The sequence below is a fragment of the Dendropsophus ebraccatus genome, chromosome 14 (genome assembly GCF_027789765.1).
Source record: "Dendropsophus ebraccatus isolate aDenEbr1 chromosome 14, aDenEbr1.pat, whole genome shotgun sequence".
NCBI lineage: Eukaryota > Metazoa > Chordata > Amphibia > Anura > Hylidae > Dendropsophus > Dendropsophus ebraccatus.
Window position 1 is genome coordinate 53,089,555 of NC_091467.1, and position 24,343 is coordinate 53,113,897.

Here is a 24,343-nt window from a genome sequence, read left to right on the forward strand (position 1 = left end):
TAACCATTAGTGGTCACCCATCTTTCCTGAAATCATGAACAGCAAAGAGGCTTGTTATAAAAGTTGGGTGACTACTGTGGGTTATAATCCCCCAGCTGTCGGGGAGATCTTACTCCATAAGTAGGGTCCGGATCCCGATCAGGACTCTGGGAAGGTTGGATGATATACATTATATTACAGCTCTCACAGTAGTAGCCATCACCCAATTTTTATATGTATATATATATATATATATATATATTATAATTATATATATATATATATATATATATATATATATATAATCACACATATAATATAATAATATAATCCCCCAGCTGTCGGGGAGATCTTACTCCATAACTAGGGTCCGGATCCCATTCAGGACTCTAGGAATTATGATTATGATATACATCAGTCATGTCAAACTCTGGCCGCGGGTCAAATCTGGCCCGCAGTTCCATTATTTTTAGCCCGCTGAGCTTTTCCATTGCTGCATTAAATCTGACCCGTCTGACGTTGCAGCAGATTATAATATGGGTGGTCTGGACAGCCGCTCAGACTGGCTACTATATAAGAGACTATTTTAGGGACTGACTTCTATATAAGACACTATGAGGTAGGACTGGCTTCTATATAAGACACTATGGGGTAGGACTGGCTTCTATATAAGACACTATTGGGAGGGCTGGCTACTATATAAGACACTATGGGGAGGACTGGCTTCTATATAAGACACTATTGGGAGGGCTGGATTCTATATAAGACACTACTGGGGAGGGCTGGATTCTATATAAGAGACTATTTGGAGGGCTGGCTACTATATAAGACACTACTGGGGAGGGCTGGATTCTATACAAGAGACTATTTGGAGGGCTGGCTACTATATAAGACACTATTTGGAGGGCTGGCTACTATATAAGACACTATTTGGAGGGCTGGCTACTATATAAGACACTACTGGGGAGGGCTGGATTCTATATAAGAGACTATTTGGAGGGCTGGCTACTATATAAGAGACTATTTGGAGGGCTGGCTACTATATAAGACACTACTGGGGAGGGCTGGCTACTGAATAAGAGACTATTTGGAGGGCTGGCTACTATAAAAGACACTATTGGGAGGGCAGGCTACTATATTGGGCACTATTGAAAGGACTGGCTACTATATAAGACACTATTGGAAGGGTTGGCTACAATGTGGGGCTCTAATAGTAGGCCTGGCTAGTATGTGGGGCACTATGGGGGGGGCTACTACATGGGGCACAATTATGGGATTACCCACTGCTTGAGGGATATAATGAGTAACTTTCATGTGGGGACAATTACTTCAGGATAGGCAGTGCCAGGAACACCGCATGCACTCTTCATTAAATGTTAAGGTTCGCCTGCGAATTTTTTTAATTTTGTCCCGCTGTGTATTTGAGTTTGACACCCCTGATATACATTACAGCTCTCACAGTATGAGCCATCACCCAATTTTTGCAGATTCCTGTAATTCACCCTAGCACTTCAATGATACATCCTGCACTTCTTATAACAAACCTATCTGCAGTTCCTGACTCTGGGAAAGCTGGGTGGCAACCAATATGGGTAACATTACAGCTCTCACACTCAGCTTTTCCAGACTTCTGAACAGCAGATGAGCTGGGGGCTCCAGGACAGATGGTTACTGACAACCAATATAACCAACATTAGTAACCCAACTTTTCCTGACTCCTGAAAGGCAATCTGCTTAGTTATTGTGTGATACCCAGATTCCTGAATAGTAAAAGGTGCCTTTATAGAGTAATACCTCATATCATTCCATAACAAAGCACATTTGCTGCTTAGGACTAGGAATGCTGGGTAATATAATTAGGATTATACGGAGCTGTCACCCAACTTTTCCACACTCCTAAAAAGAAACATTTACTGCAAGGACATATATTACATGGGCAGAAGCGTCAGTCAAGGCTTCCAGATGTGGAACTACGACTCCCAGCATCCCCCGCGCCCCACCTCGGTGACGTGCGTAGCCTGCGCCGCCGTTCTAGTGACGTCACAGGCCGGCGCCGGGTTTCAGTTTCGCTTCTCAGCTGTCAGGTAGCGGAGGCTCCAGACTTGTGGCCTCCAGAACGTCAGCCGGCACCGTGCTCCCCTGCCTGGTGCTGCCCGGGCCCTGGCTCCGCGGCCCCGCTACCAGCAGCATGTCCCGGGACGGTGGTGAGGACGGGTGGACGTCCGAGTATGACTCTACCTGGGAGGATGAGGAAGAGGACGGGAGGAAGGAGGAGAGAGCCCGGGAGCGGAGGACGCAGCGCCGGGTACTGAGCCTGGGGGCGCCCCCTGGGGGTATGGTTGGGAATGGAGGGCTGTGGGGGACAGGCTGTAGGGAAGACCCCTAGGCCTTAGTGACAAAGGAGCCATGATGGCTGGGCCAGGGGGGCAGGTGGCTGGGCCAGGGGGGGGGGGGGCTGGTGGCTGGGCCAGGGGGGGGGGGGGGGCTGGTGGCTGGGCCAGGGGGGGGGGGCTGGTGGCAGATGGCTGGGCCAGGGGGGAGGGGGGTGGTTGCAGATGGCTGGGCCAGGGGGGGGGGCGGGGTTGCAGATGGCTGGGCCGGGGGGGGGGCGGGGTTGCAGATGGCTGGGCCAGGGGGGGGGGGCGGGGTTGCAGATGGCTGGGCCAGGGGGGGGGGCGGGGTTGCAGATGGCTGGGCCAGGGGGGGGGGGGTGTTGCAGATGGCTGGGCCAGGGGGGGGGGCGGGGTTGCAGATGGCTGGGCCAGGGGGGGGGGGGGGGGGGGTGCAGATGGCTGGGCCAGGGGGCGGGGGTGGGGGGGGTTGCAGATGGCTGGGCCAGGGGGGGGGGGGGGGGGGGTTGCAGATGGCTGGGCCAGGGGGGGGGGGGGGGGGCGGTTGCAGATGGCTGGGCCAGGGAGGGGGGGGGGGTTGCAGATGGCTGGGCCAGGGAGGGGGGGGGGTTGCAGATGGCTGGGCCAGGGGGGGGGGGGGGGGGGGGTTGCAGATGGCTGGGCCAGGGGGGGGGGGGGGGGGGGGGGGGGTTTGCAGATGGCTGGGCCAGGGGGGGGGGGGGGGGGGTTGCAGATGGCTGGGCCAGGGGGGGGGGGGGGGGGGTTGCAGATGGCTGGGCCAGGGAGGGGGGGGGGGGTTGCAGATGGCTGGGCCAGGGAGGGGGGGGGGGTTGCAGATGGCTGGGCCAGGGGGGGGGGGGGGGGGGGGGGTTTGCAGATGGCTGGGCCAGGGGGGGGGGGGGGGGGTTGCAGATGGCTGGGCCAGGGGAGGGGGGGGGGGTTGCAGATGGCTGGGCCAGGGGGGGGGGGGGGGGGTTGCAGATGGCTGGGCCAGGGGGGGGGGGGGGGGGGTTGCAGATGGCTGGGCCAGGGGGGCAGTTCCCTGGGCTCTTCTATAAGGGGAAGAGTCCAAATGTTACACATACTAGGTCAGGTGTCTGGTTTTGTAGATGTTTCTTCTGGAATAGGTGACCATTAAGGGTTAAAAAAAATATATAATATAATAAAATAGCTGCACTTATTGTAACCCTACCATAGCCCCTGGATCTGGCAGCGCCTGAATGTGTGTGAACTGCAACTACACAGAGTCTCCATACACTTGCCTCCCCCCTGCAGCAATGCAGCTGTACAACACGTCCTGACGGCTGGAGGGATCCTCTTTCCCAGGGTTTCTAAACCTGTACCCTCCAGCTGTAAGGGCATGATGGGAGTTGTAGTTTTTGAGAACCACAGGATAGGAAACACAGCTGCAGATCCAGAGAAACCAAAGCCGTCACCCCCTATAGGTTCTGTAAGGTTTTACTGATGCATCACTGATGGGGTACTTCTGCCCAGGGGTAAGATGGCTGCTGTGCTAGGGATGGGGTGTATGGCAGATTTGTATCACAAGGATTTCTTATGACGCGGTTACCTGCCAGGATTCAATGAAGAGGCCCTTATCAATTTTACTGCTTATACAACTTTGTGTGTATTGCACTTATTCCCAATATCAGGGACCCAGAAGATCACAATGTAGGGGCTACAGCGCCCCATCTACTTTGTGTACACAGGAGCAGCATAAAATTAGTGACGGCACTGAACGCGTGTCCGCCCCACATCACTAGCTGCTGGACTGCACCATTACAGTCACTATAACAGATTGTCTTTTTATTTCTTGCAGTCTACTTACCCCCGACGGTGGAGGAACAGAGCGGCCAGAGACCTGCAGTGCTACAGACATGGCTACAGGGAGGAACACGCCAACGATCAGTCTTGCACGGTAATCCAGCTATTCAGTGGTTAAAGGGGGTATTTAAACTTGGCAAAAACATCCAGAAAACTAGCAGCTGTGTTTTTTTGTACAACGTTGTCACTGAGCTCGGCCCATAGCCAAAAGCTGCATACTGGGGATTGTTTGGACCACTTGTCAGTCCCACTATATTATCCAGATAAACCGAGGTATGGATATCCTGGTCCACGCTACTGCCAATCTATGCTATGTATATGCTTCTCTACTATCCCAGTGCTGTAGGGAAAATACGTGATAGCGCCATTAACCTGGAGTAAAGCAGAGATCATGTGATCCAAGCGGGAGATCCCACCGGGGGTTCCAAGGTTCTCCTACCGATGCTGTGTGTCTGTTATAAGCGTTATCCTTCGGGTCTGCGTTCCTATTAGAATGCGATGCGCTCTGGCCAGCAGCACACATGTAATCTTGCACTATAGTTCCCGTTTTAGCTGAGTTGTGATGTCACGAACTGCAGGAAGGAAGCCGTGATCTTCCAAAACATGTTGAGGCTGCATGTCCCTTCTACTAACCTGTAGTTTGTGACGTCACAGCTTATCCCAAACCTGGAACTATAGTGCAGGTGGATGCATGCTGCCGGCCGGAGCGTGTCCCTTGCAAGTGTGTCTGCAAAACAGCACTGCCCTAATTCTAACAGGAATACAGATCAGCAGGATAACTCCTATAACAGACACATAGCATCGGTAGGAAAACCTCGGAACCAGTGGTGTAATCTCCCGCTTGGATCACATCATCTCTGTATTTTTTTTTTCTAATCCTGGATAACCCCTTCAAAATAAATTACTACAGTCCGGGGAGAACAGCCTGTGACCTCTTCCTTGGAAACAGGAGCTGATCTGAAGAAGCAGAACTGCAGTGTTTGTATTACATTAAAGGGGTTATCCAGTGCTACAAAAACATGGCCACTTTTAGAGACAACACGACTCTTGTCTCCAGTTCAGGTGCGGTTTGCAATTAAGCTCCATACACTTCAATGGAACTGAGCAGCAAAACCCCGCCCAAGCTGGAGACAAGTGTGGGGCTGTCTCTAGAAGAAAGTGGCCGTGTTTTTGTAGCGCTAGATAACCACTTTAATGTTGCTTATCCTTTCCTTAACCCCCAGGGAGAAACCTCTAAAGCAATGCCTAACCTGGAATTCTACCAGAACAAGAAGTGTTTTGAGCCAAACGGTGAGTAGCGGCTTCCTGGCTGTATGACATTCACCTCTCTTATTGTTTGTGACTCTTTATGAATTATCTTGAGAGTTAAACTTACAGCATCTGATCAGGGGGGTCTTCCCACTAGGACATATCACAAGTAATGGAGGTGCATTGTCTCCTGAATAAATAAAGCTGTGACACACCTGCTTGACCACCTCTGCTCTATTTATTCTCTATAGTAATGCTGAATAGAGTGAGAACAGCGCTGTTTTTAAAGGAGTTCTCCATAAACTTCTATGTACTATCGGCTAAATATCCATAAAAGTCTCATCAGTGGTGGTCTGAGCACTAGAGAACCTGATCTTAAAATGAGGGGTGCCTAGTCACTGTTTTTGGTAGTGCAGTAAAGCACACTGTATCTTCCCTATATTTCAGTAGTAATGGAGGCCAGTTATCAGTCGTGATTAGAGGTATAGCACCCCTGTTGTTAGGATTGGCTTCAGTGGTCAGGTTAAAAACTGCTTTGCAGCTATTGCAAAACTACAACTCCCATCATGCCTAAACAGCCAAAGGGTTGGCAGCCCTGGCATGGGAATTGTAGTTCTGCAACAGCTGGAGGGTCCCCATCCCTGATCTTGAGGATCAGTATGCAACTGTTCCAAAACTACAATTCCCAGCATGCCCTCACAGCCTTGAGGATCATTGATTGCTGTGTTCTTTACACTGTGGCAAAACATTAACTCCCAACGTGCCCCGAGTTATGGGTGCAAATACCAGGCGACCACAGACGGTTCCATGTCTGCTGCAGGCAATACAGGGTAGAATCCAACATTATCTGTGACTTATACAATGTATGTAATGACTTGTGTGCATTTGCAAAGTGCAGTATGTTGGTTGCACTGCTGAAGACGCACCTCTTTGACCTCTCTGTAAAAACACTGATGTCACTAATCCATCAGAAATCTCCCAAGTATTTTGTACCGTGGAGGTTGATGAACGCATTCAGCAGTTCCCAGATAAGCAACAGACATAGACCCTGAAGCGTTTCAGATATTTACGCTGAACACGAGGGCTCCAGCCACCTGATCACAAGTGCAATCTTATTTATCAGTGCTAAACACTGGCCACGTGTATGTGTAATCTAGACAAAAAAAAAAGCAATGTGATGCTTGTACGTGATTTTAACCAGTGTGTGGTTGATAGTATTGGATTGTGCAATGAATGTGCAGACACCAGCTGCCTGGTGAGTGATGGGCTTTGAGTGGGATGCATCTTATCCCTCATTGGGCTGTGGACACAAGTCTTAAGCTGGCTTTTGACTAGTTGGCTTGGATACATGTTAATTGTAGTGAGCAGAGATGAGCAGCTGTCTGCTTGCTAAAGGTGGCCATACACCTTCAATGGCTGATGACTGAATGATCATTTTGCCTCAGTTATGTCTATTCTGCACAGCAAAGCATTGCTGTGTTCTCTATGGGGAAGGGAGGAGTAAGGTGCTCTTGCTGCGGCTTATCTGTCTCTAAACAAAGGGGGCAGTGATTTTTCAATTGCGACCAACCTCTACTGCCACCTACATTGTGTGTTGGTGGTTGTTCTACAACGCCCCATACACCTTACATTGACAGCTAATTTAGGCCTAAAGTGTATGGGGACCTTAAGGAAGAGAGAGTGAACCAGCAACTGACACCCTCATCAAGATCAGAGTGTCTCTTCAAGTTAAAGAAAAAGTCCCAGAAATTTTAAAGGCAGGCAGGGGGGTACTAGAAAATAAGTAAACCCACCCGTCCTTGTGCCTCTGTTGTGCCGACCCCATTGGCTGTCATCTTCGGCTACAATCCAGGGGCATCATCTACCCGGCTCCCCCAGCTGCACTGTCACATGCCTGCTCAGCCAGTCAGTGACTAAGGGGGTGGTCTTTTTTCAAATTCAAGTCTCATGGCAACAGAGCTTTGATTTGGTTTGGAAATATGTTGTATTGCACTGGTTACTGACTGCTTAAGTCCCTCGCCTACAGGAGTACTCATTGAAGAACTGCTCAAGGAATGGGAGAAGGATTACCCCACACTGGAGCGGAACCATTCTTACATCCAGTGGTGAGTGCTTCAACTATTGCAGCCTGTAATGTCTCCCTGTAAACCTTTCATGGCCAGGACACTGTTCACATTTTTCTTTACAAATGCAAATAATATCTAAATAACAAATCTATAAAAAAAAAAAAAAACAAATAGGCACCTCCATGTAACTTAAGGCCCTATTCCACGGAACGATTATCGTTCATAAACTCGCTCAAACGACCGCTCGTTAACGATAATCGTTCCGTTGAATTGATGAAAACGATCGAACGACTCGAGCAAAATGGTCGTTGAATCGTTCTCAAAAGTTTTTCAACATGTCGAAAAAAAATCGTTTGTCTTCCAACGATAATTCGCTAATCTTTTTGTTGAATTAGAAATCGTTAAATCGTTCGTAAAATGTGTCTAAAAAGTAGGTGTGTTGTATTCAAATTAACAATTAGCGAACGTTTTAACGATCATGTAACGACCGCAAAATAATCGTTATCGTTCACATTACCACTAGATTGAATGTGTAATCGTTCGCAAAAAATAGTCGTTTATTGATCGTTAACGAGCGGTCGTTTGAGCGAGTTTCTGAACGATAATCGTTCCGTGGAATAGGGCCATTAGTATTAAAGCAAAAGGTTGGCAAAAAGAGAAAGGATAAGAATTAATGTTTGTGCCTAAGTCGCTCATGTCTAAATGTACAGAACATGACAGAGGGGAGATAAAGTGTAGCTGTCATCTTAAAAATATTTTGATATGTCATAGAGACATGTCAAAAGTTTTGATTGGTCCGGGTCTGAGTGTTTAGACTCATACCGATCTTGAGAACGAGTCTGTAGAAGACCGCGATAAGGTCCTCTCCCGGCTCTGTGTCACATGATCAATTTGGCTCCTAATGTAAGTCTATGTAGCCCGACTTGTTTACTAACACAGAGCGGGGAGTGGACAGTCCTCTCCCTGCTCCTTCTTGCGATCGGAACAGGTCTGAACACTCAGACCTGGACCAGTCAAAACTTTTGACATGTCAAAAGTTTTTTACGATGACAGCTACACTTGAACATACGTGATAGCATGGAAGAAATGCTTAACCCCTTAGTGACCGCCGATACGGCTTTCTACGGCGGTCACTAATGGGCCTTATTCTGCTGCCATCAGCTTTTTACGGCGATGGCAGAGAATAAGGCTGCGGGGCCGGGACGGCCCCCACCCCATCCCCCCGGCTACCGGAGGTAGCTGAGGGGTTGGGGCCGTGTGTGAGGTCCGTCCCGGCCCCCCCCCCTGACCGACGATCGCCGCTATAACGTTAATAGCGGCGATCGTCGGTAAATGAGAGTACCGGTGCCGCCGCCACCTTTCATCTCCCCCCGCCGTGAATCTACGGCGGGGGGAGATGAAATAAGTATCCCCCAGACCTCAGATCAGCCCCCCCTAGTGCCCCGATAACTAACCCCCCTCCCCCGGCTGCCATCATTTCCAAGATGGCCGCCGCTATCGCTGTGAACCGACTAACGTCGGTTCACAGCGATTAAAAGGTTAAAATGAATGAAAGCCCCATGCTCTCCGCCACCGGAGGTAGCGGAGAGCATGGGGCAGTCATCGGGGACCCCCCTGTGGGGTCCCTGTACAAGCGATCAGCGGTATATACTATATACCGCTGATCGCTTGTGCCATGTGCTCCCGGCACTTTTTATCCCCTGTCACCATGAATGATTGGTGACAGGGGATAAAAAGTGATGTCCCCCCACCCCCCAAGTCGCCCCCCACCCCCCCTGTCACCCCCGTCCCCCAGTCACCCCCCCCTTCCCCATATACTCACCGGATCGACGGAGCTCCTTCCTCCTCGACGTCCTGGCTGGTTATGAAGTGCGCATGCGCTTCACAACCAGCCAACTCTGAAAATTTAAAGTGACAGAGACCAATTTGGTCTCTGTCACTGAACTATGATTACTGAGATAGAAAATATCACAGTAATCATAGTAATACAGTGAAAATGAATGTATAAAGTACAAAAAGTGACAAACATACAAAAAAATAAAACACACACTTTTTATTATAGTAATAATTGCAGTTTACTCCCAAATTACCCCTAACCCCTCCCCAGATTACCCGTAACCACCGCACGTTGCCCGTAACCACCGCACGTTGCCCGTAACCACCGCACGTTGCCCGTAACCACCGCACGTTGCCCGTAACCACCGCACGTTGCCCGTAACCACCGCACGTTGCCCGTAACCACCGCACGTTGCCCGTAACCACCCCAAATTGCCAGTGACCCCCTCCAGATTGCCCGTAACCACCCCAAATTACATGTACCCACCCCAGATTACCTATAAGCACTTCAGTTTATCAGTAACAATCCCAGATTGTCTGTAACCCTTCCAGGTTGCACATAACCCCCCCAGGTTCCCCGTAATCATGCCAGATTACATGTAACCCCCCCAGATTGCACGTAACCACTGCGCGTTGCCTCTGACCACGCCACAATGCCTCTGACCACGCCACGATGCCTCTGACCACGCCACGATGCCTCTGACCACGCCACAATGCCTCTGACCACGCCACAATGCCTCTGACCACCGCACGTCGCCTCTGACCACCGCACGTCGCCTCTGACCACCGCACCTTGCCTCTGACCACCCCAAATTGCCAATGACCCCCTCCAGATTGCGGTGCCCATGTCAGATTACAGGTACCCACCCCAGATTGCCTATAAGAACTTCAGTTTATCCGTAACCACCCCACATTGCCCGTAACCACCCCACGTTGCCCGTAACCACCCCAGATTGTCAGTAAGCACTGCAGGTTGCGCGTAACCACCCCACGTTGCCCGTATCCACCTCAGATTGTCTGTAAGCACTGCAGGTTGCCCGTAACCAGCCAACGTTGCCTGTAACCACCCCAGATTGTCTGTAAGCATTGCAGGTTGCCCGTAACCACCCCACGTTGCCCGTATCCACCCCAGATTGTCTGTAAGCACTGCAGGTTGCCCGTAACCACCCCACGTTTCCCGTAACCATCCCAGATTGTCTGTAAGCACAGCAGGTTGCCCGTAACCAGCCCACGTTGCCTGTAACCAGCCCACGTTGCCTGTAACCAGCCCACGTTGCCTGTAACCAGCCCACGTTGCCTGTAACCACCCCACGTTGCCTGTAACCACCCCACGTTGCCGTAACCACAGCAGGTTGCCCGTGACCACCACACGTTGCCCATAACCACCACACATTGCCCGTAACCACCCCGCGTTGCCTGTAACCACCCCACGTTGCCTGTAACCACCCCAGGTTGCCGTAATCACAGCAGGTGTCCCGTGACCACCCCATGTTGTCCGTAACCACCCCAGATTACCTGTAACCACCTCAGGTTGCCCATAACCACCCCTGGTTGCCCGTAACCACCCCACATTACCTGTAATCTAATTTTTTTTATCTTATTTTAGTAACTGCGCTATTCTAATAACCATTACTAGCTGCGGTTTTGCTCCTGTAAATCGGCGCTCCTTCCCTTCTGAGCCCTGCTGTGTGCCCATACAGTGGTTTATGCCCACATATGGGGTACCGTTGTACTCAGGAGAACCTGCGTTACAGATTTTGGGGTACGTTTTCTCTCCTGTTCCTCGTCAAATTGAGAAATTTCAAACTAAACCAACATATTATTGGAAAAATTCGAGTTTTTCATTTTTACTGGCCAATTTTGAATACTTTCCTCTAATACCTGTGGGGTAAAAAATGGTCACCACACCCCAAGATGAATTCTTTGAGGGGTGCTCTTTCCAAGATGTGGTGACTTTTGGGGGGAATCTATTCTGCTGACACTACAGGGGCTCAGCAAACGCACCTGGCGCTCAGAAACTTCTTCAGAAAAATCTGCACTGAAAATGCTAATTGGCGCTCCTTCCCTTCTGAGCCCGGCTGTGTGCCCATGCAGTGGTTTATGCCCACATATGGGGTACCGTTCTACTCAGGAGAACCTGTGTTACATATATTGGGGTGACATTTCTCTCCTGTTCCTCGTGAAATTGAGAAATTTCAAACTAAAGGAACATATTATTGGAAAAATTCGAGTTTTTCATTTTTACTGTCTACTTTTGAATACTTTCCTCAAATACCTGTGGGGTCAAAATGCTCACCACACCCCAAAATAAATTCTGTGAGGGGTGCACTTTCCAAAATGGAGTGACTTATGGCGAGATTTTACTCCGCTAGCACTACAGGGGCGCTGCAAACGCACCTGGCGCTCAGAAACTTCTTCAGCAAAATCTGCATTGAAAAAGCTAATTGGCGCTCCTTCCATTTTGAGCCCTCCTGTGTGCCCATGCAGTGGTTTACGCCCACATATGGGGTACCATTGTACTCAGGAGAACCTGCGTTACAAATTTTGTGGTACTTTTTTCCTCTTGTTCCTCGTGAAATTGAGAAATTTCAAACTAAAAGAACATAATATTGGAAAAATTTGAGTTTTTCATTTTTACTGTCTACTTTTGAATACTTTCCTCTAATACCTGTGGGGTCAAAATGGTCACCACACACCAAGATGAATACTTTGAGGGGTGCACTTTCCAAAATGGAGTGACTTTTGGGGGGGTTCTATTCTGCAGACATTACAGGGGCTCTGCAAACGCACCTGGCGCTCGGAAACTTCTGCAGCAAAATCTGCATTGAAAAAGCTAATTGGCGCTCCTTCCCTTCTGAGCCCTCCTGTGTGCCCATACAGTGGTTTATGCCCACATATGGGGTACCATTGTACTCAGGAGAACCTGCGTTACAAATTTTGGGGTACTTTTTTCCTCTTGTTCCTCGTGAAATTGAGAAATTTCAAACTAAACGAACATATTATTGGAAGAATTCAAGTTTTTCATTTTTACTGTCTTCTTTTGAATACTTTCCTGTAATACCTGTGGGGTCAAAATGGTCACCACACACCAAGATGAATTCTTTGAGGGGTTGTACTTTCCAAAATGGGGTGACTTATGGGGGGTTTTCTCTCTGCTGACACTACAGGGGCTCTGCAAACGCACCTGGCGCTCAGAAACTTCTTCAGCAAAATCTGCATTGGAAAAGCTAATTGGCGCTCCCTTCCTTCTGAGCCCTGCTGTGTGCCCATACAGTGGTTTACGCCCACATATGGGGTACCGTTGTACTCAAGAGAACCTGCATTACAAATTTTGGGGTGCTTTTTGTCTCATATTCCTTTTGAAAATGAGAAACTTTAATCTAAACGTATATATTATTGGAAAATTTAAATTTTCAATTTTTTTACTGCCTAATTGTGAATACTTTCCTCCAGCCCCTGTAGGGTTAAAATGCTCATTATACCCCTAGATTAATTCTTTAAGGTGTGTAGTTTCCAAAATGGGGTCACTTATGGGGGTTTTCAGGATACCAGACTTCTAAATCCATTTAAAAAAAGAACTGGTCCCTAAAAAAATCAGTTTCACGAAAATGTGATAATTTGCTGATAAATTTCTAAGCCCCATAACACCCTAAAAAAGTAAAATATGTTTACCAAATTATGCCAGAATAAAGAAGACATATTGGTAATGTGACTTAGTAACTAATTTATGTGCTACGACTTTCTTTTTTTAGAAGCAGAGAATTTCAAAGTTCATAAAATGCAAATTTTTTAAATTTTTCATGATATTTTGATGTTTTTCACAAAAAACACACAAAGTAGTGACCAAATTTTGCCACTAACATAAAGTGCCATATGTCACGAAAAAACAATCTCAGAATCGCTAGCATACGTTACAGCATCACTGAGCTATGAGAGCATAAAGTGAGACAGGTCAGATTTTGAAAAATTAGCCTGGTCATTAAGGCCCAAACTAGCTGCAGCACAAAGGGGTTAAGGGTGGGTTCAGACTACGCAATACACGCGGATAAATTCCGGTGGATTCTGTCGCTCGTACCCGTGACATGTCAATTCTTTTGGCGGAATGCGGATTTCTCCCTCCCATAAAATTGAGTCTATGGGGCGGGCCGACATGAGCACCGGAATCTGCCGGAACTTACCTGTGCGGATTCCGTAGTCTGAACACACCCATAGTATGTATTTCCTGCCCTGGTACGCTGCAATGATGACTAATCCCTCTGGTCTAAATGAATTCCATAAACTCTTAAAGAGTGCAAGTCATTAAAAATAACTTTTGACATGTCATCAGGCATGTATAACGTTATTAGCAGGAGATATAGCCAGAGAGAGCGTGCAGCAGCTTCATAATCCATTTCTCAGCTGGTTCTCCTGATTGGCTAATTCTGACAATGTAAGTCTATATAAGGCTTCATTATGGGACAGTGATTAGCTGAGTGGCCTGTCACTTCAGAGACAGATGTAGAAGCTTCAGTGGCGGTTCCGGTCAGAGGAGGACAGACGGGGAAGTCTGTGAGATTACATTGTTGGAATTAGTGAGCGACCAGGGAGTGGGTTGCGCTGCTGTTGCGCGCTCTCTTTCTCCAGTTATATCTCCTGGTTGCAGCGGGTCTGATGGCAGGTCCAAATCTATTTTTAACCCCTTAAAGACAGCCCTTTGATGTCCAGGTCCCCGCCTTCTAAGAGCCATAGCGCTTTTATTTTTCCACCTAAAGGGCTGGTTGGGGTGTCATTTTTTTTGCGCCATGATCTCTAGTTTTTATTTATAATATATTGGTGTAGCAGAAAAATGTTAATTGCTTTTTATAAATTTTTTTCTGATATATTATTTAATAAAATCATTAATCCTGGTGTGTGTTTTTTTTTTTCTTCTGTTTACACCGTTCACCGTGCGGGAACAATAATGTTATATTTTAATAGAACTGACAATTCCGCACGCTATAATATGTAATTTGTTTATTATAATTTTTATTTTTTTAATATCTTTATTTTTATAATGGGCAAGGGGGTGTTTTAAAGTTTTATTGGGAGGGGAAGGGGTTTTTAATACTTTTAAAAACTTTTATTTATGAAGCTTACCCCCGCTTGTCGGCACAAGTGATCGGGACATGCGGGGGTCCCGATCACTCAGTGACAGATGCTTGTTCTGTCACTGAGTACAAGGGGTTAAGGGGTTAATGAGACACAGCTGCCTTTCATTACCTCCGGCCCCAGACACACTGATGTGTGCGGTGCCACTCTCACTGCAGCAGTCCCGCACACGTCAGATGCCCCTGAAGTCAGGAACGTATATTTACATTCCTACTGCACGGGGTATGTGCATTAGGAACGTATATATACAGATTGCTGACGGGAAGGGGTTAATGACAGTGGCTCTTTGAAAGGCTTGGAGTAAGGTGCAGACAGTAAAAATATGGCACAGGTAGCAACACAACAAACATCCTATGGATGGGGGGTGTTGGCTCCTGACTGGTCAGGAGTGGCCAAACTTCCTTTGACCTGTCATTATTGAAACTGATTAAATCTTCTTTTCTAGGCTGTTTCCATTACGAGAATATGGGATGAACTCATATGCCAAACCCCTGACGCTGAATGAAATTGAGGTAACAGGAACTTCTTATATAATATACAAATATGCACACACGGTATATTTGTTAGCTGACTGCTAATCAGCCTCCTGTATTTTACCTCTGTTACTTCTTTGGCTCTCCTAGATGATGATGAAGGATAAGGTCGTCATGGACCGGTTCCTTAGAGCGTACAAACTCATGCTGCAGTTCTACGGCATTGAACTTATAAGTGATGAGACTGGAGCAGTGCAGCGGGCAGAGAAGTGGGAGGAGAGATTTAAAAACCTAAATTAGTAAGTAATTTATTTATCAATAAGAAATAATTGACATATCAGAAGTTTTTATTGTTTTGGGGTCTGAGTGGTTAGAACCCTTACCAATGAGTAGTACGAGCAAGGAGAGCAGCACTTCTGTCATGATACAGCCCCATAGAATTACATTATGAGATCACCTCAGTCATGTAACAAAAAGCTGGGAGAGAACAAGCAAAGTACAGATTTCTCCTGGTGTGTAATTGGTCAGTCTATGACATATTATTTTGACAGCATCCCTGGGAGTTGTATATGAAACTCCAGGCTTTCAGACGTGGCTGTCACAAAGCTTGTAGGCTAGATACATGCCTCTTCATAGGGCAGATCCACCATAGCCCATACTGTGGCTCATCTGATCATTTGTGAGTGCATTCTATTACCTCCCATTGCTTTAATAGGGGCTCTAGATAGGCATTGTCCACAGAGGAAGGCCCCATATTCGGATGGATCACTTTTTACAGGACAGATGTGTCATTCCAAAGTCCCTGGTGGCCGTATTTGTGACATTGACCTGTAATAATGGACCATTTAGAAAACCTTCCCCCTGGTCCCCACAGATGGTTTTTAATAATTCTTCTTATTTGTATAGCACCAACTGATTCCGCAGCACTTTACATAATTGGTCTACTTAGGTCCCTGTCCCCATTAGGGCTCACAATCTAAATTTACCTAATTTATCTGTATGTTTTTTAGGTGTGTGAGGAAACCCACACCAACAGGAAGAGCTCATACAAACTCTTTGCAAATGTTGCCCTCGGTCAAGGCCCATGGCAAAGTCCACATACAGACATATGGTTCTGGTTGCCAGGGTCAGACCTTAGCCCCTTTCTTAGGTGGAAATCATAAACCAGCCCCCTCTAATCTATGGTTCTGTCTTCCTTACAGTCACAGCCACAACAACCTGCGGATCACCCGGATCCTGAAGTGTTTGGGGGAGATGGGCTACATTCATTTCCAGGCCCCTCTGGTCAAGTTTTTCCTGGAGGAGACCTTAATTAGAGACAAATTACCCAATGTGAAAAGAAGCGTATTAGACTATTTCATGTTCGCCGTGAAGGACAAGCACGAGCGCAGGAAGCTGGTGCACTACGCCTGGAAGAACTACAAACCAAATAATCACCAAGACAGGTTTATCTGGGGACCGGTGGAGAAGATCAAACAATTCCAACACTGGGAGAATGATGTGAATGTGGGCTCTGAGGAGCCGCAATGTGACATCAAAAAGAATAGAGAATCCAAAGTTTATAAGAACGACAATAAGGGGCAACCGATTCTCAGCATCCATGGTGGCAGAGCCAGAGACGACACTGTCACAGTGAATCACCATGGCCCCAAGGTAGAAAAAGCCATCAGCAGGGTGTTGATCCCTATGGAAGAGAGAGGCGGCTTATCAGAAAACAGTCCAGACCAAAATCTGGAGGTCAAAAATGACCGAAGCACCCCACTTTTTACAGATGCCAACTCCTCGAATGCAAAAAAAGAGAAGTTTGATGGTGAGGATGCCAAAGAGGATTCCAGTAAGGAAGAAGTCATCAAGAAGAGCGAGTTTGACCAAGAGTCAGAGGTCAATGGTCTCCCCAGCCAAAATGCAGAGAAGAAGCAAATCCAAGGAGATCATCGGAAAAGAAAGATGCCAGACAGTAGTTCCATAAGCTCTGCGGCTGATGGCTGTACTGCTGGAGATGCCACCGGATCCTGTCACAGTGCCAGTCTGCGCCAGGAAGAAGGAGGTCAAGTGGATGGTGTAGAAGACAAGGTGAAGAAGCTAAAACTGGGGGAAAAACAAAACCCATATCATTCTAATGGGTTGGAAGAGGACAACCCCCCAGATGACACCACTCCCAAAGAAATGGACGAGAATCCGGCTTCACCGAACTTAGAATGTAACTCAACAGAACATTCCCAGGATCTCCATACTGATGAGTAGTGAGGTGGTATCTTGTAGGTTCTAAATTAGAATTGATCCAGTTCAGGGCTGGGCGGTGGCACAGAAGCGGATGAGCCTCTGCTAGGGGTGCAGCCGACATTACCAACCCCTCATATAGACCAGCAATTGTCCAGGGTCTTGGAAGATCTTCAGGTTCAACTGCAATGTTATCCATAGTTCCATCCTGTCACCTGACAGAGGAGTGCTAAGAGAGTCGGACTCCTGTCTGTCTTCTCTGCCGCCTTAATAGCACATCCCGGCAGGATGGCGCCAACAAATGTGATATTTTTTTTTCCAGTATGATCTATAATTCTTGGCTGAGGAGTGAGCTCCTTTTCTGACCTGCTCGCTCCTAGCTTTCCTGACAGCAGAGACAATGTGGAACCGTTTTATTTCTCTATCGGTGCTAGTAGGTATTTTGCAGTCTTTTTTCAGTGACTTGCTAAACATTGAAATGTTTCACTTATCGAGGGGGGGGGGGGGGGAAGAAAAATTTCTGTCTAGATATCTATATAATATTGTGACAGCGGATGGGCCTAAAGTGGGGCAGTCCCTGGCTCACTTGTCCGAGGGCGGCCATAGTACTTTTGTCTCAAAAACAGGTACAAGATGTCATTGTTAAATTCAATCCTGGCAAAGTTGGTAGACAACCAATATGGCCTCATTGGAGTTGTCACTACAGATGAGCGAACCTCGATCATGCTCGAGTCAATCCGAACCCGAACGTTCGGCATTTGATTAGCCGTGGCTCCTGAAGTTGGATAAAGCCCTAAGGCTATGTGGAAAACATGGATACAGCCAATGACTATATCCATGTTTTCCAGACAACCTTAGAGCTTTATCCAAGTTCAGCAGCCCCCGCTAATCAAATACTGAACGTTCGGGTTCGGGTGGACTCGAACCTGAACCCGGTTCTCTCATCTCTAGTTGTCACTCATCTTTATTGCCAGATTTGCTGTATAGAAATCTGGGAGGAGGTCTTAGGGGTCACCCAGCTGTCCCAGAAACGATGACTGTCGTATCTAGATCTGAAGTTCTGTTCTGATTTGATTTATAATGTGTATATATATTTATATTATGTTTTCCTGATACACAGCACCAAGTCCTCTGCAAAGCCAATTACATGATACATTCTGGCTGCCTACTGCCACTAGTGGTGGCTGCAGGTAACTGCATGTTATCTTTTACCTCTATGCCTATGCAGGGTATTTGGAGCAACATATCGGAGACACAGGGCTCCGACCACCTAGGAAAATTAGGAAACAAATCTGCACCGAAGGGTGGATCAGAATAGGTGGACGTTCCCTTTTTAGGAGGCATTTTCTGCTTTGCCATGGATCCCACCGATAGACTTAGTAGCCACAGGGGCTTGGACTTTCAGGTATTGCCTGGTATATAAGTGGGTGGGGGGAGGGGTGGCAGCTTTTTAATGATTTGTATGATATCTTTCTGTGGACGGGATTCTGTTCGGCTTTTGTTTATTGTTTGTAAATTGAAGAAGAAAAAAATCAAAAATGAGAATTTGGGGTCTGTGTCATTTGTTCCTGCGGAATGTATCAGGGGGCCGTGGAATTTTCACTGTATACTAAGGGAGGGAGGGTGGTAGTGCGACATCATCGGCACATGGTGGCCATATGTGTTAACCATAGAGCTGGGGCAGGTTATAGGGTCTTTGTGAGGTCAGCAAATGTGACCCTACAGATGAAGACTGCAGTGATGTGTCCCTCAAATCTGACATAGCTGTGCCAATGATGATGTCAAGACCTTAGAGATCAATGGGCCCATACCAGCCGGATCTTCTGTTATGGCTTTGTAGGCTCGGAAAAGCGTAGTGGCAACTAATATGACTGCCATTGCAGCGCCTGGAATCCTGGAAAGCACATTGGTCTAGGCATGCAGTGACATAGCAGCCATGGCCACATATTCCTACCTGGCATGACAACTCGTAATGGCAGCCATATTGGTTGGCGCTCACTAAACACTCTGCAAGGACCGTACTCTCCTAGGCTTGGATAGAGTGCATCCAGCAGGTCATAGCAGTGCCATAAAACATAATTGGCAGCTGAGTTGATCATCAGCAGTATCCCTTAAGCCTAATACTTCTCACAGCTGAGGCTTTGTTACAGTTGCATCCAATCTAGACCTCCTGATACATTGTAACAACCAGAGAACAGCTGTGTGATGCTGTGTTTAACTCTAATGCTGCGTTTACATGAAACGATAATTGGCCCGATCGTACGATTAACGTTGTCAGAGTAACGATTTTTTTTTCATACCGATCAGCGTTTAGACGGTAAGATATATCGTACGGAAAATTTGTTTTGCTATCATTTTGCGATCGCGCGCCCGCAGCCTGGTCCCCTGCTCATCCGCAGGCCCGGAGTGGCGGGCGGCCAGACTATCGCTCGACGACTGTTTACACGGAACGATCGGCGAATTTTTTGCGAACGACGATTTGATAACATGTTGAAAGATCAAAATTAACGATTTCTCGTTCGCCGTTTGATCGTTCGCTGCGTTAACAGGTACGATTATCGTTCGAATTTGATCATTATCGTGCAAATTTGCACAATAATCGTTACGTGTAAACGCAGCATAAGGGTATAAACCCACACACCGTATACGCAGCGTATTTACTGCTGCGATACGCAGCAAATACGCAGCAGATTAGATCTAAATAACTGAACACAGCATCAAATCTAAACCATCAAATCTGCTGCGTATTTGTTGCATATCTGCTGTGTATACGGTGTGTGGGTTTGTACCCTATTAGGCTGCGGTTACACAGAGAGATTTATCTGGCAGATCTTCAAAGCCAAATCCAGGAACAGACTATAAACAGAGAACAGGTCATAAAGGAAAGACAGGGATCTATCCTCTTTTCAAATCCTTTCCTGGCTTTGGCTTCAAAAATCTGTCAGATAAATCTCTCATGTAAACACACCATTATTGATTTGCCTGGAAAAGAAACAAACCCTCAGCTGTGAGATGGCTCAGTAGAGATCTTGTTGGATTTTAAAGAACATTGCCATTCACTGACAGCAAGCTGCGATCTCCGTGTACATTATTCCATAAGGAGTTTTTCTTTTTGTAAGAGACGAACATTGGGAAGCACTTTATTACTTCTTTGTACAGCAGTGGATTATAGCAGCTGAAGTAGTCTCTTCATTAGCAGCGTGCTGTCACATTCCTCACTGCTCAGCCACAAAGCAAATTGCTGCAAACCACAAGATCACCCTATATGCTCCATATCACTATATACAGGTTATATCAGCTGTATATAAATAATTATATACCAGCATGCTGATACATTGTAATGATGACAGGAGCACTGTTTTTTTACTGGTGTATTTTGCTCACAGAGGATTTTCTACACTTGATATAACTGTAATAAGACACATTACATCTGTACGGGTTTTCAGCCTCTAAAAATAAAGTTGTGTTTCCATTTACAGAGAAGAAGCTGAAATCTTGAAATGAGCTGGAAGTATATCAGGAAAGTTCATCATGACGTGATGAAAGCTTCTATCCATAGTGATGCGGAGACACAGCTACAGGGGTCGCAGTTATGAATGAGCACAAAGCTGTACACTAGCACTGACGCCACTCTAATGATATAGCCGGATGCTCTGAAACTGTTCTGCCTGATCACCTAGAGAACTGTGTGGCTGTACAATTACAACAGCACGGTCCTCCCTTTAGGAAAGAGTGAAAAGAGAACATTACCATCGGGATATTGCTGGAGCCTGGAGAGGTGAGTAATGCGGAGTATGCCGAAGTAATCTGCAGCCTTCAACCAGGAATCTTAAAGGGGATATCTGGAGAGCAGGAAAGCTTTCCCCCTCTGTCTGTTGTGGCCACTTTAGGCATTATTTGCCCGTTAAACTATGTCTGCACGTAATGTCCAATAGCTGAGGTATCAGCACAGACAGGCAGACGGAGGAAGTGGAGCACTGGAGAGCAGACAAGGTAGGACCAATAGCTCTCCAGAAAGAGAAACTAACAGCAGCTTCTGTATCTAACCTGCTGATATGTCCCTATAGCACACAACGTGCTAAGTATCAAGGTAAGTTTCTTAACTTGATGCCAGTTTATGGATTTTGTAGTTTAGTGCATATGTTAATTGGGTGGTTTAGTGGAAACGAGGGGTGGGATGGCCCATCCCTTCCAATGAATATTGGGGCAGTGGTCTGCATTGACGTCACTTCAGCATTTATCACTGCAGAATGAGCATTCATTAAAGGGGGGTGGTCTGGCTGGCATGGATCAGTGCCCTGAGGGTGGTAGTCCCGCCCCCAGTGTGCCAAACCACCTTATTTGCATATGGATTAAACTGCAAGGTACACAAAAACGGCAAAGAGGATCAAGGTAACAAAATCACTTTCATCCTCAGCTCCTTGTGTGCTATAGGGACATAACAGCAGGTTAGATGCTTCTAACCTACTGATTTTAAAATTTCAGTTTTAAAATGTCACGACGGCTCAATGCAGGGTCAGCAGGGAGCTCCTCTGTTGTCTGGAAATTTGACTCTCCATTGATACTGACATGCAATAAGGCCAGAAAGTGCGCAGTCCTCATTGGATCCAGTAGGGGTCACATGCATTATGGGCTCATAGTGTGTCTGCACTTCCAGAATAAGCGGAACTCACTGCTAATCTGTCAGTGGGACGTAGAGACAGGTAGACTTTGAGATTAACCATGTCATCGGAACTAACCCCTCGTTTCCCCAGACCACCAGAGATATTGGTGTTAACCTCTCATTGCCATAGATACCTAGGCATACCAACGATATTGGAATTAATCCTCCCATTGCCCTAGACCACCAGAGGTGTTGGAAGTAAACCCTCATCATCCTAAACCACCAGGGATATTGAAATTAACCACTCGTTACACTACACCTCCTGGTAAACTAATGTTACCCAATTCACTAACCTAGACCACCAAGAATGTTGGAAGTTACCCCTCATTGCTCTAGCCCACTATGGATGTTGGAAATTACCTCTCATTGTCCTAGACCACCAGGCATGTTGGTATTAAACCCTCATTGCTCTAGGCTACCAGGTATACTGAGGTTACCCCATTCATTACCCTAGACCACCAGGGATGTTGGTATTAAACCCTCATTGCTCTAGGCTACCAGGTATACTGATGTTACCCCATTCATTACCCTAGACCACCAGGGATGTTGGAACCATAACCTTTATCGCCCCAGACTATTTGTTTCTGGGTGTTTTTGGCTCTGTACATTTGGTTGCTTTATAGGTACACAAGGTTTAGAGGGAATATTGCCAGTAATGTTGGTGAAAGTTCTGGTTGGTATAAAGAGTAGCTGCCTGCCTGGAGAAGGGGAGAGCTGAAGATGAATGTCTGCACCTTAAAGGGGTACTCCAGCGAAAATCTTTTCTTTCAAATTAATATCAGAAAGTTATATAGGTTTGTAAATTACTTCTATTAAAAAATCAAGTCTTTCCATACTTATTAGCTGCTGTATGTCCTGCAGGAAATGTTTTATTTTCACTCTGGCGCACTGCTCTCTGCTGACATCTCTTGCCGAGACAGGAAAAATGTCTCTGTTTTCTATGAATCCCCATAGAAAACCGCTCCTGTTCTAGACAGTTCCTGTGTCAGCAGAGAGCACTGTGTCAGACTCAAAATAAAGCACCACTTCCTGCAGTACATACAGTAGCTGATAAGTATGGGAAGACTTGAGATTTTTTAATAAAAGTAAATTACAAATCTATGTAACTTTCTGACATCAGTTGATTTGAAAGAAAAATATTTTCGCTGGATAACGCCTTTAAGATACGCCTGGGCTATGAGGCATCACAACAATGGCAACAAGTAATGTAATCCTGGGTACCAACTCTTCAGAGCCCCCGAAGCATGGGAATGTGATTTGCATGTTCCTCCATATAGAATGTTTTCTATTTTAGGATTTTGGGTGGAGTTTTGGAATGAGGTTCTTGGGGTCCCATATGTGTGTGATCAGGGGGAGGTGGGCTCTGCATCCTTCCAGTTTCCCACCTCTCTCCCTTTCTCCGGTTATTCCAGGCATTCCAGGGAATGCAGCTGCCAATCATCCATGCCCCCATTCATAGGTGGGTTTCAGGTTTTCCTCCTCCCTTTGCCCGCACTCTCTCCACCTCCAGCACTCTGAAGCCCCCTGGCTCCGCACTTCTCTGGGACCAGCAGAACGAACTCTATCTGGAGTCAGACACCCCTCACTCAGGGGCTCCAAACCAGCGCAGAGGGGGACACGTGAGGACGCTGTAGAGCCTACGGTGGGGCGAAGGTTCTTGGGTGACCATGGCAAGGTTCCCAGCTATTGGGTTCCTTTTAATAATCCACCTAGTGGCATCACAAGGGCAGGTAAGCTGAACTCCATTTGCCGGAGCCCCACAAGTCACAAGGCTTATGGGATTGGGGGGGACTCCTATGAATACTGGGTGGTACTGTGCCATTGTGTCCGGTTACCCAGACATGGCAGCGACCTACAACGTGTCGGTTTTTACCTACTGTGTGATATATGTGGCAGAGGGATGTGATTTCTGCACCTTGGTGTCATTACCCCCTACATCAACTGGCTGCAAACAGACGCTCTCTAGCTGCTACGACACTACAACTCCCATCAGGTCAAAGCTTGTTGGGTGTTGTAGTATCAATGGAACTTGTAGACGTATACTAATTGCAAAGCTGCATGAAAACCACTGCAGAGTTGTGTGGCTCCTAAGTTGTGTAGCAGAGCTAAGTTAGTTATATAGTACGTTTGCCCTGATATCACAGTTATGCGCAGTTGAGTCACAAACATAGTAGCCATGAGTTTGTCGTTTAGTACAACGCGCCTAGACATCAGCATTTATAGGTGTAGATCTACTACATACAGATGAAGCAGAAGTGAATTTGTCATTTTAAAGTTTCAGTTTTGTGGACAGATTAAATTATATAAAAAACCAAGTGATATTACTGAATATTGTGCTACATAACAAGCTCAGCTGTGCTACATAACAAGCTCAGCTCTGCTACATCTACATCAATGCGGCCTCAAAAATGGAAAATTCATCTAGTAAATGGGCCTCTGTCTAAAGTGTAACTTTTCAATTAACTTTCCCCTACATATGGAGATGTTTCAATGCCTTGATGCATGATTTGTTATACCGATGTAGCAGAGCTGAGTGTGTCAATTGCATTTTTAAGG

General features: G+C 46.8%; 2 protein-coding genes across 3 annotated transcripts in view; both read left to right on the forward strand.

Moving 5' to 3' along the window:
- The first annotated feature begins 2,028 nt into the window (after positions 1 to 2,028).
- On the forward strand, positions 2,029 to 17,626 carry LOC138772040 (opioid growth factor receptor-like). The gene is made up of 7 exons (XM_069952126.1): positions 2,029 to 2,284; positions 4,150 to 4,248; positions 5,378 to 5,444; positions 7,429 to 7,507; positions 14,877 to 14,943; positions 15,055 to 15,203; positions 16,107 to 17,626. Exons 1-7 carry the CDS (start codon positions 2,168 to 2,170, stop codon positions 17,146 to 17,148), a joined length of 1,620 nt encoding a protein of 539 aa, XP_069808227.1. The 5' UTR covers positions 2,029 to 2,167; the 3' UTR covers positions 17,149 to 17,626.
- COL9A3 (collagen type IX alpha 3 chain) overlaps positions 17,470 to 24,343 on the forward strand; it is a 48,844-nt gene continuing 41,970 nt past the window's right edge. Inside the window, exons 1-3 of one of the 2 annotated variants that reach the window (XM_069952124.1) lie at positions 17,470 to 17,557; positions 20,604 to 20,902; positions 23,200 to 23,517. In XM_069952124.1, coding sequence (XP_069808225.1) covers positions 23,455 to 23,517 — 63 coding nt within the window. In that variant the 5' untranslated portion in view covers positions 17,470 to 17,557; positions 20,604 to 20,902; positions 23,200 to 23,454. The remainder of the gene's footprint in view (positions 17,558 to 20,603; positions 20,903 to 23,199; positions 23,518 to 24,343) is intronic. The other variant, XM_069952125.1, reaches the window with a different exon arrangement.

Excerpts from the sequence above, each read along its gene's own strand:
- LOC138772040 (XM_069952126.1), top strand. The coding sequence starts at position 2,168 with ATGTCCCGGGACGGTGGTGAGGACGGGTGGACGTCCGAGTATGACTCT. Across the intron at positions 4,249-5,377 it reads CCAACGATCAGTCTTGCACG|GGAGAAACCTCTAAAGCAAT; the intron begins GTAATCCAGCTA and ends CTTAACCCCCAG. Across the intron at positions 14,944-15,054 it reads TGACGCTGAATGAAATTGAG|ATGATGATGAAGGATAAGGT; the intron begins GTAACAGGAACT and ends TGGCTCTCCTAG.